Below are 18,017 nucleotides of genomic sequence, written 5' to 3' on the forward strand. Positions count from 1 at the left end.
GCCCATTGCTTATGCAAGTCGCCAACTGAATAAGGCAGAACAAAATTATAGTACGACCGAACGGGAAATGCTAGCGGTCGTCTGGGCCACGAAACACTTTAGGTGTTATTTATACGGCCGGCCCTTCAACCTGATCACGGACCATGCAGCGCTGCGGTGGCTTCTCACAGTGAAAGACCCATCATCGCGTCTAACTCGATGGCAGCTCCGCCTAGCGGAATTTCAGTATGAAGTGTTTCATAAGCCTGGGCGTAAAAACTCCAACGCCGATGCGCTGAGTCGACGGGTGGCCACGATAAACGGGGAAGCGGATTCGGGGAGAGGGACGATCCGGGCGCTGCAATTAGCCGACGCGGACTGTGTGCACTTTAAGAACACCAACACAGCTCAATGCGTCATGGATCTGGACGGACTATTATATAGATTTGCGGGGGGAAACGAGCCGTACCAACTGATGGTACCAGAGCCAATGCGGGAGACCATTTTACAGGAGTGCCATGACTCCCCTTTCGCGGGACACCCCGGACTAGAGAGGACCCTGGCTCTGTTGAGGCAAGGTTATTATTGGCCAACTATGTCTCAGGACGCTAAGAGGCATATAGAGAAGTGCCGGAGTTGCCTGGAACGGAAGACGCCCCAGCAGTTACGAGTACCCCTGCAGGTACCATACGCGGCCGGGCGCCCCTTTGAGCAGGTGTCCATGGACATAGTGGGACCCCTACCACGAACAAGGGAGGGTAACATGTACCTCCTTACGATGATCGACCATTTAACGCGCTACGCCGAAGCAGTACCGCTAAAAAGCCAAACAGCCCAAGAGACGGCCCAAAAATTTGTGAACCACTTGGTAGTCCGACATGGAGCTCCTAGTCGGCTACTAACTGATCAGGGAAGAAATTTCACCTCGGCCTTGGTAAGGGACGCCTGCGATACGCTTGGAATAAAGAAGTTGTTCACGACCGCTTATCATCCCCAGAGTAACGGAAGAGTGGAGAGGTTCCACCGCACGTTGGTAGATGCGTTATCGCATTTTGTGCGCCGCGATGGGGAAGACTGGGACAGATGGGTGCCCTACGTATTGATGGCATATAATAGTACGCCACATTCTGCGACGGGATTCACCCCGAATTATCTCCTTTACGGCCGAGAGCTGCCGCGCCCTAGCACACTCGACCCTAGGCCTCGTCAAGAGGTAGATCAAGAAACGAGTTATGCAGAGGCATTACGTGGGAGGTTAAGGGAAGCACACCGGATAGCTGCTGAGACGACCGAGCGGGCCTTCGAGGCACAAGCGGCTCAGTATAATAAAAAGGCGCGGGTACGGAGCTTGGTGGAAGGGCAATGGGTTTACCTACACAACCCCGCTGGACGCCGAGGAGAAGCGCAGAAGTTCCGCAGGCCGTGGGAGGGGCCTTTCCGCGTACAGCGGAGTATCACAGATGTGACATTTGAGATTGCGATGGGCGACGGAAGCACTCGGATGGTGCATATAAATCGCTTGAAACCGGTCGTGGTGGAGGGAATCCCCCAAGAATCCACGGAGGAAGATGTCCCCACCTCCTTAAGCCAAAACCTAGGAGCGGAGGACACGCACGACTTGTTTTACGAAGGGTTGTCACTCGAAGGGGCGCCGGGGATCGTGGGAGAAGTTGCAGGGGACGGCGCAAGGAACGCCGAGTCTGGACAAACTGCAGAATCCATCGAAGAGGAGCAGACTGAAATTAACACCTCAGGAGGTGACGATCTTTATGCAGGGGTCAACTTGAGGCCGCGGGGTTACCAGCGGGCTGATGACAGAACGGAGACGACAGAACTAGCCACTGAGCTGAACGTGGGAGAGCTCTCCCCGTCGGCGTACTCACCCCCAGATGACACGATACGAGACCCTACATACACCCCAGTCGGTACACCTAGGCTTCCCTGCACTCGCTCGTCCTACGCGTTGCGTTCCCAAAGGAGCCGGGAGGACTGATGAAGTAATCCGGTTTAGGAAACTATTGGGCGGTGGTCGGATGAATTTGGTTGATCAGCGGAGCTGAGTCCCCGAACGAGGGACGAGTGCTGCTGACCCGGGACCAATGACAAAATTAGCCAACTAGCCTTGACAACCACGATGGGAGTCACCCGCACAGCCATTAGGGAATTAAGGGTAACCACCTCTAACCTCATGCACCTCCTCTTCCTCACTTCCTTCGGAATCTTGAGATCAATACCTTGGAGGCGAAGGTGGAATTGCGGTCGCTCGAGGGTGCCCTCAGCACCCTAGCCAGGAGAAAGTTAGCAGGCTATTGGCCCCAAGTGAACTGAGTAGGATAGTGTATAAAGACAGTCAGATATTATCCGAGAGACTATGGTTCGTGTCGGGAACCGCTGCCGGCGGATATGTACCATTACTACGACATCGCTGAGATAGACGCTGCCTCCACACATGACGACATTCACATCTTGGTGGACATACCCTCGGTGACCAAAGGAAGATATATTTTGACAACTACCGGGTGGACCAATACCCGTGAAGGATCCGATAACTGGACTATACCTGCTGCTACAACCTAAGGCCGACTTCACACTGGTGGGAGTAGACTGAGAGAGCTTCGTGTTTCTGAAAACGGAGGACCTCAGGCACTGTTGGGGAAGGAGTCCACTAATCTGCCCAGCACGATTTCCGGTCTTCTCCCTCCATAGACCGTCTCGCCATTCACTACTGTTCAAGGAACTATAAGAGAAGGCGAACCCCTTGTGAGCGTGGCGGATGCTGGTAACGAGATTCAAGCTTACGTAGAGCTGGAGGGAGGAGTCGAACGAGTGGTTATACAGTTTGCTCGAGCCCAAGCTGAATTGCACCGCCGTGGCATGAGGGCACCCACCGACACAGAGAGACCCTGGAGACAACCAACCAGCGAATGCAGGGGCACCATTTGTTCCCTATCGTCCGCCGAGCGTGAAGACGCGAAGCTCCGGAGAGCCCGGTGGAGAGTAGGGAAGTGACAAGCGAGTGGTGGGTCCTCCGCAAGGCGGTAGAACCCACTTTAATGGGGGGGTAAGTGTAAAGGGAGAGCATTTAATTTGTAAATAATAATTGAATAATTAGTAGGAAAAAATGCAATTGTTAAGTTAAACTGCTGACGGCACGGCTGGTAGCGGCCGAGAGCAATGTACCGCGTGAGAGAGAGAGAGAGAATAGCGAGCGCGTGGTGTATAGTGTATAGACACCGGCAGAGTTAGTTAGAGTGTGTGAGAGGAAACAAGTGTTATGCGTTTGATGGGATTGTTTTGCTGTGAGTATTGAACATAAATTTTTACGCATTGCTTCCGGCCGAGGCTAACTGTTGCCGTAGTGAGGGAGGAGTACATTTGCTAGAGTGTAAATTAACAAAAGATAACCGATAGTATTAATAATAATAATAATAATAATAATAATAATAATAATAATAATAATAACAACAGTAATAATAATGGAATGTTTGAGAATAAGGGCCCAACTTTGTTGATTTAATTTGTAATTTGCCTATTTAATCTTACTTTATGTTATCTTATAGTTTCTTCAGTTTCGTTTATATTTCTATTGTTAATTATGTTTTTGGAAGTATTAGTTTGGTTTTGTATTAATGAGCTCAACTCTTTGTATGCGATTTTCTAATTGGTGTATTGGGACCAACAATAAATCAGTGTATTCATAGCCTGACGAGTTATTTGTACCCCCTGCTGAGCGAGCGAAATTCCCCTTGCCCTGATCGCCCTTAACAGCCCTCGGTCACCTTTTTTTAAGTTAATATTAAAAATTGTTTCCAAATTTACTTTTAGTAAGATTAATATAATTCCTCAAAATACTATCATCATTTCTCAAACTTGAACTCATCGTGCGCAAACAATGCGAAGCTCTTCAAGTAAAACCAGTAACTTAATTTGTGGCCAAACCTACAAACTTCACGATATTAACTATTGCGTTAATAATTAAGTGGAAGAGATTAATTTTAGTTGTCATAAAGCAAACGTGGTACTGTTCCAACAAAATTTCAATGTGCCAAATTCTGGCCTCAAAAGAAAGTAAAGATCTGTACAGATATTCCTTAAAATATAAAACAACTATTAAGTAATAATGTAATAAAATTAATATAATTACATTATATCACTAAAGATTAATTAAAATTCAAGGATCAAATTCTCGCTAATTGGCGCAAGGGGACATAATAAACAAGTTAATATTTATATTAGATTGAAACTAAACAGCTGACCACTGACTAATTCAGGTTACGCTGATTAGGGAAGGTACTGTTAGTGAATGTCAATTAACTGATCTTTTTAAGGGATGTATTAAAGTGTTAGGAAGGCCGTAAAACACCCTCAAGGATTAATAACAAAAATTAGAGCACAATGAGTGCTCTATTGGGCAACTCGCTACAAATGTTTTATAAAAAAGTTCATTTCTGGAAAGATTACTTATTTTGACGGCGAAGTTTCAGATACATATAACCGAAGAATAATGAATTCCAACATTGGATTCATTCAATTATTCTTGCGGATTTATAGTTTTGAAGAAAATAGTAAACAAAGTAAAAGGGAAGATTCTTTTCCAATCGTTAACTTGGCTGATATTGTTAACAATCCTGAAAAAATTTGTTTTAGTTGTTTTTTTACTTTTCATTGTTTGATTCATCGTCGAAAGATTTTTCCGGCTGATCACATTGGTTTGCTGTCTTACTTTTACTTTGTGTTCTTATGATTTTTTTGCTAATCATTTTCTTTAAAGAAGAGGCTCTTATTTCGACTAATCTTCTTTGAATAGAATACGGTAGAGGTATTTGGTTAAAAATGCCTTCTAACTTCCTTCTGGTAATCCTGTGTCACTTAATCTCGTTTCATCTTACCCACGCACTTCACATCAACCTTCAGTGGCTAAAATTGTGACTACTATTTCGCGATATTTATACGGAAATTTTTGTGTGACAAAGGAATCTTTGATTCATGAACACTTGTTTAAAGTTATATTAAGATCGACTGAGGAAAAATAAAGTAAATTATAACTGGTGGCATAAATGTGTTTGCAAACTCATTTTACCCACTTTTGATACTTATTATTTCTAATGATATATTGACGATAGATGCAGTTCGAAACGATTAGATCAGAGTCCAAATACTAAATTCAGACGACAAAGAAAACAGAGAAGCTTATTTGTTGTGCTTAACTAATAAATGATCTTCCGTGAACCTTCATTATATGAGCACGATTAAAAAATCTATGATAACTTGAAAATCATAAAATAAGAATTATGATATCTTTTCTCTTTTTTTTATGTACGTTGTAAAACTATAACGATAAAAGAAATTACGTCCGTAGCAGTAAAGAAGTTTTCGTGGAATATGAGATGCTTGATTACACCAAAAAGATGAGTGTGAAGTATTAAATGACGAATCATGCTGATCAAAAATTTTAATGCAGTTATCACACTTTTCCTCATTAATAGAACTCTTGGGTATTCACAATACAAGTCTATTTACAGTTTCAAAGCCTTCGAAAAATTGAATTCTGGACCAATTTGCATGCCGTAAACATTTTAAGAACAGATTTTTTATATATTAATTTTGTAATAGATTATTTTCCTTTGAAGATTCTTCTCCAATTTTATTTAATTAATAGTTATTTCAACAGTTCATTTATACTTGCGATGGTCAAATTTGTGAACTTCGCGACAAAGCATTTTAACAGATATTTTTTTTTTAAATTTATTTGTAAAGTTACACCAGCGCTAGACATGCTATAAGTAACAATGACAATAACTGACATCAAACTAACTAATTGAGGGGAGAAGCTACCCAGTGATAACACTCCCTAAGTCATCTCCAGGATTAGCTACTCTCTTCAGAAGAGAGAAAATCGCGAGGCCACTGACGTTTCAATCGTCTGGGAGGATGATCTGGATGGTGATGAGAGGATAAATGGTGGACGAGAGGATTGGAATGAGTGCAAGTTCTGATGAAAACTTTCGTCACGAGTTCGAGCAACCTGACCTACAAACGGAATTTCCAGGTCTGTGTGGATAGTTAGATTTGAGACGTAAAACGGAGCGTTTACGATAGTGCGGAGAATTTTAGACTGAAGAGATTGAATTCGTTGAAGATTGGAGCGTTTCGTTGAACCCCACAGTTCAATACCGTACGTCCAGACGGGTTTTAGTATAGAATTATAAATCAGTCGTTTGTTATTAAGTGAAAGTTTTGAACGTTGGTCTAGTAGTCTTTTAAGTAGTCGATAACGCCTGTTAACTTCAGTTCGTTTAAGTCGTGTGTGCGTGTTCCAAGTCAGTCTTTTGTCTAAATAAAGCCCAAGATAACGGACTACATGGGCAGGAGGAATTGGAATTGAGTCATAGAAGATTGGAGGAAGAGTGATGCGGCGGAGAGTAAAAGTAATATTTTGAGATTTTGTTTCATTTAACTTGATTTTCCATTTTTTAAACCATTCCTCAAAAGAAAAGAGATGAGTTTGAAGGTTTCTGTGTGAAGTTACCGGATCAATGTGAGGAGAAAGTATAGCGGTATCATCTGCATAAGTTAGAAGGACAGTTTCAGGATGGATTGGTATGTCTGCTGTTTGCATAACATATAGGATAGGTCCTAAGATGCTTCCTTGAGGAACACCCGCTTCAATACGATATTTAGCTGAATACGATGTTCCGATTTGAATTTGAAAATAACGAAACTGACATTTAAAAAATGAAATAAAAAAAAATAAAGTAAAATAAATTAAGTTAGTACGCTCATCTAATCGAAAATGTACGCCTAGTTTCGACTTTAACTCATTTGTGATCAATTAAACCTTACAGTTTTTTATAATATTTTACCTCGTTATGAGAATCTAGTCCGACTTATTAACTAAATCCAATTAATGAGAGGCTTAAGGGAGGAAAGATTTACATACGTCGGTCACTCGCGATTCACTTCTCTGCACTCTTCAAAGTTTGTTTCAATTAAGGGAAAATGAATCTCTGCTGTTCCTGAATTTTTTGTCCAGATTTTTGAGAATGATTCTTCCAGTTAGTAAAAATTTTGTGAGATTTAAAATCCAAAACATTTTTCTTCTCTTACCTACCCTTAAGTAGTACATTTTCTGCTTTAAGTATTCACCGGAGGAACCACATTGTGCACGCGTGCGATATGTAAACTCGATAAAACTAAGTCACCATCCCACCTCTTCCATCTCCAGGACTCAATTTGAAGAGCACCTATGGAATGAAGTTTCAAGTATTTTAAAATTTTAAGAAATAATGATTAATTCGGCAATCTTGGATTCCAAAATCATACTCTTTTCAACAGCGTAGTAACCTCAAAGGGATTGTCATGTGAGCTACTTGTAAAGGCTTGTAAGGTAACTTCTTTCACTTCTTCATTCTCCTAACTTCACTCCCATCGAGCAGGTAATGTGGAGGATAATGAGTAATAGAAACCATTAAACTGCAATAAAAAGTGAACCCAAAGGGCTAATAATTAAGAAATGGAAGCCGGAAGAGATTGAACATAATGAATTAACTCTCAATGAAGATGAGATTCTTCTCTGTGAAGGAAAAGTTAATACAAATTACGAAAACGTGATTTTCTTCGTTAAAACTGTGTATCATTGTGAAGTATCGCAACTTTATGGAACATACTTCATTCATTCATTTAGGAACTAAACTGTTCCACAGTGAACGGACACGTTCATAGTAAATTTTGAATTAGATAGCTTTGCCTGAAACTGCTGACTATAAATTTGGAATGAGATTCACCATCCAAATAATAATATTTTTAACTCTTATAGTTCATTTATGTACATTTTTAACAAGCTTCCACGACTCTAGACACGATTTACATTGATTTATCCAAACGATTATGCTGATTGTTTTAGAACGCACTCGCAACTCTTTTTTTGGTATTACCATAAAAAAAAGCAAATATCTTGAATTGGGGGTTGCTAAAAGTATGGTGCAGGTCTTCCATTAAAATTCTGTTAAGCCCAACATACTGCTTTAAGTGAAGCGGGTTAATGGTAGTTTTTTTTTTGGGAGGGGACTATTTTGTGTTATTTTCAATTTCCTTAAAAGAAATGTGGCATTAATTAAAATATTGCTTTTGCGTCAAAATTTGACATAAATTTTACGCTGTAGATAAAAAAAATATTGCAACCATTCATCCTTTCTACCTGACCAGATGATACAAAAGGTATCCTACGAATTCACTTCATGGAATCCTATGTTAGCCGAATCACGGTCATCGTTGGATGAGACTTCTTCAATTAATTCAACTTATTTGGTTTTGGTATTATACACTATCATATTTGCTTTTTAGCGAATAGACAGTAGTAAAACAAATAGACTAAAAAACAAACAATTCATGGGTCTGGCAGTTGCCTGCGAACCCAATATATCCGATTGGAAAATATGTTTTTTTTTTTATTTATTTATTTAATTGCTCAAAAGGCAATTTATGAACATGGACTTAAAATCGCAGAAACTGCTTTATCCCGACACAAGGCGAACATTAAGCAAATATTAGAAATCGATTTTTCAGTTGAAATAATTAATCCATTTGAAATTAACAATAAAGGAACATAGATATAATATGTATAACCTTCTTCGTAGCATCATAATATTTTATCATTATGTTTTTCATTATTACTTTAAATGGAAGTGAGGAGTTTATTGTTTGCTCTGAAGTTTATTAACCACAGAAACTATTTGAAAAATCTGGTGTCCTTCTCCTGGACTAGCTGTACTTCTCTTATTGTATACTCTTATGTTTGAATTTATAAATTCTCTTTTAACTTCAAATTTTTTGCTTATTTTTAGATAGCTTTGGTTCGAATGAACCACAAAGACAAATTTGAAATTGGGCCTTGCTGCTATGCCATTCTATTCACAATATTTGGAAACAGAAGTGTTCAGCCAGAAAGGACCTGTCCTACAACAAGATTTTGGAGTAAATAAAAAATATTTACTCCTGCAGCTCGACAATTCCTTTTTAAACTTTGTGGAAGTCGTTGGCAGCAAGTGGTAAAAGAAAACCTTTTGAGAAAGTTACATATTTCTGTTTTAAACATTAAAACTCGCTTTCCTTCCTAATATTTATGTTTTCTATTTTTTTAGGAAAAATCCTTCGAACGAGCATTGATGAGAAAAACAAAAAAATATTTTTTATTCTATTATTTATGAAGAATAACGAACTACATGTTACTTTTGGAAGGGTTAAAAGATAGAATTTTGAGGAAAATGTTTTAGAAACTTACTAGTTTTGTTACAATATATAGCCTCCAGACCACTCTAGCGGTTAAAGACGTTACTATAATTGCCTCCAATTCACCAGGATATTATTTTTGGGCTTTGTTTACCTACAGTTTGTGGAATGATTGTGGGAGTAATTTCAGTGTATGAAGATACTTATTCATCGAGAAACTACTTCCGATTTACCACAAATTTGAAGGAAATAATGATCGAAAACTCAAGAAATTTGCCAGCGACAAAGAGACCTAAAGTCAATTTGTTTAATTAAATATTATATATATTATATTTACATAAATTTTAGAGTAAAGGAAGTGTACCCCCTTAAACCATCAGGTGTTCCTCTTTTTCCATTCTCTCACTTTGCTATAGTGATATTACCACTATGTTTTGCCATTGTGCCAACTTTTGATTGCAAGTTTTCACAGAAAATAACTGTTTGATGTCTCCTGAACCCTGAAGCAAAAAAAGTGTTTTGTACAAATTGGGAAAGAATTGAAACTGTTAAGACTCTAAGACCTAATACGTTTGTTGTATGAAAGTTTTAATTAAAAAAAAAGAAAAAATCGGGGCAACCTTAAAAATCTAGATTTTGATTCAATCATTCAGGAATACATCAGTTAGACTAATGAACCTCAGAGGAAGAAGTCTAAGTTTTCTTCGACATCTTGTTTTTCTCAGGATATAGAACTTGAAGGTGAAGTTAACTTTGTTGTCAGACTTTCTTCTGTAGTGATTATCGCTTATTATTTTCGTGATAAAATCTGGAGTACCTCTCCTTTTACTATTAGATGTAGAAGCTTGTAGGTTCATTAGTTTCTATTCACAATATTTGCAATATTTAAAGTAAAAAAATAGGTAAACTAGCTTATTTGAAATACAGCCCGTTGAAATCAATAAGAAGCGAGACTTCTCTACTGCTAGAAATCCTTCAACTCGATACAGACACTTGTATTGAAAGAATGTCTGAAGTTTTCATGATCATGAATAAATGAAAACCTTTTTTGGAAAACACACTTAGTATGTCGCACGCTTTTAGTAGTACTGCGCACATGCGCATTATTATTTAGATATTGGAATTATCAAATAAATTTGTAAATTGTTCTATTTCGACCAATTTGTACATCGAACAGATTGTTAGACTAGTCATAGTCAGGGTTCCCATTTAAACTGTCCGTGGTTGAAAGATCTGTTTAAAAAGCTGAAAAAAATATTTTGATTTAATTTGGGTAAGAACAACCTGTAAATTTTATAATTAATTTTCATTCAAGCAACTGTTTATTCATCAATATTTTGTCGGCTACTTGATAACTGATCCTTCTTCGGTAAAGGATAGACTTTTAACAATACACTGAAGACATTTGCCTAAACTCACTTAGATATATAGACATAAATTGCAGATCTTTTTTTATTTGTTTATTTCCCTCAGAACCTTTTTGTTAAATTTATCCTTCAGGATCAGCTGATCGGAAAATGGACCATACGGCGAACTCAAAGAAAGTGTGGCAATATTGTGGTTATCTTGTTGTATCGGGCCTTCAAATATTCTAGGTTTTAAAATTCTTGAGACCATTTCTGATAGCAGCCAGGCATCAAGGGCCAATCCCTAGATATACTTTTTTTGCTCAATCTTCTTCTTGTTAAACAGCCCAGGTTGGGCTTTGGCTTCTCCCACAATCAGCTTCCATAAATCCCTATCCCTAACGCTTGTATTTAAATTTCAAACCTCGAACCTTTAGGCACCTCAGATCATTCTCAACCTCTTCCTAGGTCAACCTAGTATTTTTATACCAGTCAAGGAGCTACATAAAATCCTCTTGGGCATTCTCTACTCGCTCATTCTCTCTACGTGTCCTAGCCATACAATTTGTTTTAATAAAGTTAACTATATTTTGGTTTGTATACAACTCATCAGTTCCTTAATTGTTTGTATCCTCCATTCGCCTCTTTCTTGTATGAGGCCATATGTCTTTCTTAATATTTTCCTTTCAAAGATGTGAAGAGCATTTAACGAGTTTACTGTTATTACCATTGCAAAGGTAACTATGGGACTCAACCAGCGTTTGGTAGTATTGTTCTTTTGCTTTCCCTGAAAATATCTTTTTTTAAAATAACTTTGCATTGGCAAAGAAGGACTCCGTACCCTGCCAAAATTCTCCTGTTCCTCGGAGGATGTTTTACTCTCAATAATTAGGTCTGTGCTCAAGTATAAAAAATTGTTTATTTTCAAATTTAGAGCCGCAGATCGACATGGATTTTTCATTTTTATTAATATAGTTAACAGATACCCACATACTTTTTCCTCGACATTCTTTTTCAATTAAGACCGCCAACATCTCTGCTCCGGAGCATTCTCAGTACCAAAGGCAGATGTTTCTTTTCAGACAATGACCTGTGGGACTACTGATATCAGCAAGAAAGTAAAGGGGAACACTTCTCTTTGTAAACAGCGAGAACCAAATTTGTTATTTTACTCATTTAAGAGATTGTTACCTAATGCTAGTAAGTTGTAATGGTAGATGAAACAGTCATCTCAAATGAAAGAAATCAAAAAACGAAAACGGCAATCAGTCCCTTAATGAGGCCTCAACTTCTAAAGTTATCGAACCAAAAATGCAAAAGTTAGTTTCCTGTTCCGTCGGCACTTTATTATTTTTGGCGCTTCCCAAATTTTTTGTGCTTTTGGATTCTTTAATCCGGCTAAACTTTCTTTCTAATTCTTTCATCAGCTAAACTTCTAGCTTTTCAATTAATTTCAGACACGTGGTTTTTACCGATGGATCAAAAAATTCACAAGGTTGTGGGGCGGCTGTTGTTATCCGTGATAGGTTATACAAATTTAGCCTACCATCCATCAGTAGTGTCTATCTGGCAGAGATGTATGCTATTTACAAGGCATTGGTGACTGTGGGAGGCATTGTGGGGAGCATAGCGATATGCTCAGACTCCACAAACTCCCTACTTTCCCTGAGACAAATGTACTTGAAACACCCAATTGTACAGAACATCCATGCATCGCTGTAAAATTTGAGACAAGAGGGGACAAATATAATGCTCGTCTGGATACCAGGCCACACCGGAATAATGGGGAATGAAACTGCTGACGTAGCAGCAAAGGCGGCAGCCAATATGGAGGCTACGGTCCAAAGACATCTGCATCAAGGTTGATGTGATCAGGGAGATCAAAATAAAAGTCCTTCAAGGTTGGCAGGATGTGTGGACCTCAGTAACTGGTAACAAACTGAGGGAAATTAAAGATACCGTCGCACCCTGGGCCACTAGATAGAAGGGAAGAAGTGGTGTTAGCTCGATTGAGGATCGGCCATACTCGACTAACCCATGGATACCTGATGACTAGAGATGTGGCGCCGACCTGAGCTTCCTGTAATGTCCCCCTTACAGTGAAGCATATAATGCTAGACTGTAAGGTGTTCAATAGGAAAAGAATAGCAAATCGTATACCAGGGAGAATAGAGGACGCTCTCGGCAATGACCCGAGCACTGTCGATAGAGTCCTAAAGTATCTGCAAGATGTTCAAACATATAAAATTTAGATGTACCTGAAATTACTAAATTGTAAATAATATTAAATAGTTAATAATTGTTATTTTGTAAAATTGTAAATAAAATCATTGTTAGTGATAATACTGTGATAATATTAAATTACTGTGCTAATTATTGTTATAATATTGTTTGTTAATAATATTTTTAAGGACATTGTTATGAGTTATTGTTATTTAGTTGTTTAGTAACGTAGTCTAGTTAGTAGTAAGTTTAATGTTTAGTCAAAAGGAACAAGGGAATAGGGCATAATAACCCATTGGTTCATTGTCCCCCAAAAAATAAAAAAAAAAAAAATTTCATTATCTTTAAAGGTTCACATATCTTTAATACAAATTTTCAATGGAAGTAGAACTACACATTATTCTCCTCCCATTCTCTTAATTTGAGCATCTTCATGTTCTTTTTATTAAAAACTTCTACTTCTTGAATGATCTACTTCAGCATCATTCAAGTAGATCTTTGCACATTTTTGTCTTTCTTTCTCGCGATAATTTAGAGTTTTACAAGTAGATGCATAGCTTTTATAAATTAAAATTTTACAAATGTAAAATAAGAGGCGTGAATGTCGCTTCCCTCTGCTAACTATTACCAGTTATCCAGTAAGTCGCGGTGCCCACGATGCTACATTCTATTTGGAGAACTAGAAAACTAGAATGGAAATTGATGTACCAGGATTTTTCTAAGACTGAACAATAGAAATCTGAGATCAGTATGTATTGTCATCTTGGTACTAATACATACTGGTAATGAAGTAATCTTTGGTCAACGATTACGTGGAAGGATTTGGGTTTTCTTATATTTATTCGTTTTGTGGTTCTAGTTATAAGTAGTTATAATTTGGATTTTTTTAAAAATTTGCTTTTAGTTTTGTAATAACGCTTTGAAGCGTTGTCAGTAGTTTGGCACGAGGTCTGGTGGATTCTAGATTAATGGTTTGCGCAAGTAAAGTTAGAGGTATCTAACTTGATCATATTGGTTTGATGCTGTTGAATACATAAATAGGTGCTATTAATTTGTAAATATTTGAATATATTTTGTGCTGCTTTAATATTATGTGCTTTTATATGTATATTTTCAGCTTAGGAAAATGGCCAAAACTGAACACGGAAGAGAATTTTACATTAGAAAAGCGTTTAAAGAGAACTACGGTGTTCTAATGAGATGGGGCGGAATGTATCTGGGAAGTTGGATAACCCCGACTGTATATCTGCTAAATACAGGCTCTCACGCGTTGTTCTTGATGTACACAGCATATTTAAGTCTAGACGATATTGGTCCAATGGCCGAAGCGTTACACTTTGTGGTGCTGTTGACTACAGCTTGTACATCTGTGTTGAATTCATTATCGCAAAGAAATCGCCTGGATAATATTCTTGAGTAAGTCAGCTTTTAGTATTTGACAGTTCTGCAGTAATTTAGAGTGAGAATTTATTTTCCTAACTTATGTAGGTATGTTTTGAAATGTAATGTATGTTAATGTGTTAATGTATGTAATGTATGTTAATGTGTAGGTGGCAAAAAAGTCTTAATCAGTTTCTTATTACATTCCAGTATAGTAAAATTTTTAATTTAGATTGTGCATACCGATCAGTTAGCCGATCAACATTAGCACCAAAAAACAATCGTTTGTTTCAGCTTAGGAAAATGGCCAAAACTGAACACGGAAGAGAATTTTACATTAGAAAAGCGTTTAAAGAGAGTTTCATTCGAGTGGCAAGCTAGAGCCTTACATTACATAAGCAAATAATTCAAATTAAGTGATATCAATAACATAATATCGTTGACAGGAAAGTATTTCTAGCTTTTTTCGCGGAAAGCGTGTTTTTGAAAATGCCCAGTCACCACACAAGCGATACTTCTGCTCTAGTCTTTGCCCCTCTGTTACTACAGTCAAAGAAGATTAATAGACATCATCTTCTAACGCGTTTCGGGTCCTCTACCTTTCCCATTTCTCTGGAGTATTGAGATGCGTTGCTTGTACTTGCTGTCCAACTTCATCAGCTTTCTCCAATACATATGAAGTATTCCCGGGTTGTTTTATTCCTTGAATACCAAGTACTCTGCTCATATACCTCTTTCTTTTTAGAGTCATTAGGTTAATTAAAAGTAATCCGAGAACGTTTGTTTTAAAAAAATCTTCAGCCACATATAACGAGGATTTATACCGGAAGAAGTATGTTGCCTAGGAGCAAAACTGGCCAATTAGGAGTCAGACTTCAGGACAATATGGGAGCCTAAGACTTAAATTGCTGGCGATCCTTACTTACATGTTCCTAAAGTGGGGAAAAAATGCAATCGGAAAATCATATTTTGTTATGATGTTTGAAGACTATCAAAGATTTGCTAATAAACAATATAGCGAAGTTAATAAGCTACTTGGCGACTACTACGCTCTGCTTCATTTAGAAGGCAACAGATTCTCCACCTAGTCCAGTTGTTGAACGGACACGCTACCCTAGCTATCATGTATTTAGATGCAGCTTTACTTAATCACCAATTTATGTTGCTTGAAATGAGTCTAATGAAACTGTGCGCCACTTTGCCCAGGATTGTCGTACTTACGCTAGATCTAGATTCCTTATCTTCGGGGAGGTAAAAAGTTTCGCTTCCTGAAATGGTCGCGTCCCATAAATTAAACGAACTCTTCATTCAGTCAGCTGTCATATCTCCTAGTTCTCCTGCCTCTTCACAAATATTCGATGCTCTATAACCCTCTAGCTTCGCCAGATTGGTTGGATTTCTAACTAACACTCCGTTGCTCCTTTAGTGGAGAGATGAACGCGAACAATGGGTAATACTTGCCTGAGTGTCTTCTCTTACAAGTTTAATTAATCAATCAAGAAATACAGTAAAATTCATCTTGAATGTCAAAAGAGTTCTTCCAAATTAATGGTTCTCTTAATTTTAACTATCCGGGATAAATTAAGCATTGCCAAAGGTTTTTATATTCTCAACGTTGTACAGCAATTAAAAATATTAAAAAAATTACAGCAGAATTGTATTTTTAATTTTAGTTCTATGAAAATAGTTATTTTTAATACGACTTGTTGTGGTACTAGTACAAGTAACTAAATTTTATCAATGAATGCTTAATTGTAAACGAGTTTATAATTAAAGTTTGTATTTTCTTAATTTTATTAAGAGCAATGGGCCGAGGATTTTATGATTATGGAAAATCAATGGATGAAGTATCCAAAAGAGAAATAAAGATCCATGAGAATGTGGCAACAAGAAGGAAGCTTTTGTTACCAAGACTGTTCATAACAAGTAAGGTTCATATAATATATTTTATTATTAATAATTATTCTTTTTGTAAAAAAAATAAATTAAAACAAGTTCGCATACATAAAATGAATTATTAGTAATTTATGGCTGGGAAGTATCCAACATCCAACAGTTGCATTAATATAGTCAGTATTAAAACAATATATCATTTAATTTCAGGTGTTTTAATATCAGGTTTTGCTATATCTATTAGACCATTAATTGAATATTTAATTGTTGGTAAATTCAAAGAATATCGAGGTGATGGAATAAATAGAACAACTACTGTGGCCGTGTGGGTTCCATTTATTGATCCATCAATTTTATGGCAAAACGTATTAGTTTTTTTTTTACAATATGTCATTATATGGACTACTCCAGGTAAGAAAACATTTGTGTGAAGCTAAAGAGTTTCAAGATTAAAACTTAATATGTTTCGGAAAATATCTGAAAAGATTACAACATATTTGAAAGTTCAATATTAAATATAATAATTATTATAAAGTGGCGATAAAAAATAAATAAATATAACTTTAATATTATTCAAGTGTGAGAAGACTGAATCACTTTCTAAAGTCTATTGTGCGTTTAGTATATTATTTAATCAATAACTTTAATAAACATTTTTATAAATTTCATTTTCATTTTCACATTGCTGTAAAGCTTCATAGCTAACACGATTCAATGAGAGACTCTCATTGGACATGGTTCTTTTTGATTTTGTCGTCGAAAATTGTATATATTCATTAGAAATTAATCTCTTAATAGTCTTATACATTTTCTCAATTTTCATTGAATGTTATTACAGTTTTTGGTATAAATTACTGTAATATCCATTAAAAAAACAAACAAAACACCTGTGGGACGATGTAATTTTTGTTTTACTGGTGTTCTTGTAATCCAGCATTTAGAAACTTCGCTTAAAATCTGAATGCGAACATTTATTTATATCGAACAATATATGCTCATGTGTAATGTATTTAAAAACATCGGATCCCTACACCGCTGAAATTATTTTTTCTGAAAAAAAAATGTTTTATTGAAATAATAGACAATCGGGGATTAAATAATAGTATACAAAGTTCTTTTTGCAGATATATCCATAAAAAATTAAAAATTAATTCCATTGTCATTTTCGCTTTTCTAAAAACCTGGAATTCCAGTAAAGCTTAAATGTTCTTTAATGATGCTTTAATATGATGAAAATCGAAAAACATAAAAAATTACCTCAATAAAATTTCACCTTAGGTTAATGAATATACATCCATAATATACATATATGTTTTGAATAAGATGAAAAAACACTTTTATTATGTATTATCTAGGAATTCACAAAACATCTAAATACAAAGAACATCTACACCTGTGAACTTCTTCGTCTATTTTCATATATGTAATAAAGGCGCATTGAAAAGTTGCCTAGAGGAAATATTGCTAAATGATTGATCATCATTTATCATTTGCCCCATTTATTCACATTGATCTAAACATACTTCTGCAATGACAATCATTATAATCACAAACAAAACATAATCCCTATCAAACTTTGCATTCATCAATCAATAGTCAATTACTCACCCAAAAATCTATGTACTGAACACAATTCTGAAGGATATTACCTGATCGGTATTTGAATGTGAAGCCCAACTGAAATAGTAGACATTAAATTACTTTACTTTATTTAAAGACATACCTTCCTCTTCGCTTATTGATCTTCGGGTAATCCTTGTCTCCAGCGTTGTTTGCGAAACTGTATGCTTCTACGCTACATGTGCTTTCTTATGGAAATGGAAAACTACATAAGTCAGAAGCTGCGTAAAGGGCTACTAATTTAGTACAATTCTTGTACGTTCAGGCGTCTTTAATTTATGGAACTTGTAATTCAAAATGATTTGTTTGTCAAGGTTGCATTTTGTCCGTTGAAGATTAATAAAAACA

At 36.8% G+C, this 18,017-nt stretch overlaps 1 protein-coding gene across 2 annotated transcripts in view; it reads left to right on the forward strand.

Annotated features, from left to right (window-relative positions):
• The window catches only part of LOC141461062 (odorant receptor 67c-like), a 58,214-nt gene that overhangs the window by 35,229 nt on the left and 4,968 nt on the right, over positions 1-18,017 (forward strand). Inside the window, exons 3-7 of one of the 2 annotated variants that reach the window (XM_074141740.1) lie at positions 8,823-9,026; positions 9,120-9,948; positions 13,894-14,192; positions 15,958-16,082; positions 16,260-16,460. In XM_074141740.1, the coding sequence (XP_073997841.1) occupies positions 13,903-14,192; positions 15,958-16,082; positions 16,260-16,460 (616 nt within the window). In that variant the 5' untranslated portion in view covers positions 8,823-9,026; positions 9,120-9,948; positions 13,894-13,902. The other variant, XM_074141741.1, reaches the window with a different exon arrangement.

The sequence above is a fragment of the Rhodnius prolixus genome, unplaced genomic scaffold (assembly GCF_049639745.1).
Source record: "Rhodnius prolixus isolate KJV_2025 unplaced genomic scaffold, Rpr scaffold_1, whole genome shotgun sequence".
Classification (NCBI taxonomy): domain Eukaryota; kingdom Metazoa; phylum Arthropoda; class Insecta; order Hemiptera; family Reduviidae; genus Rhodnius; species Rhodnius prolixus.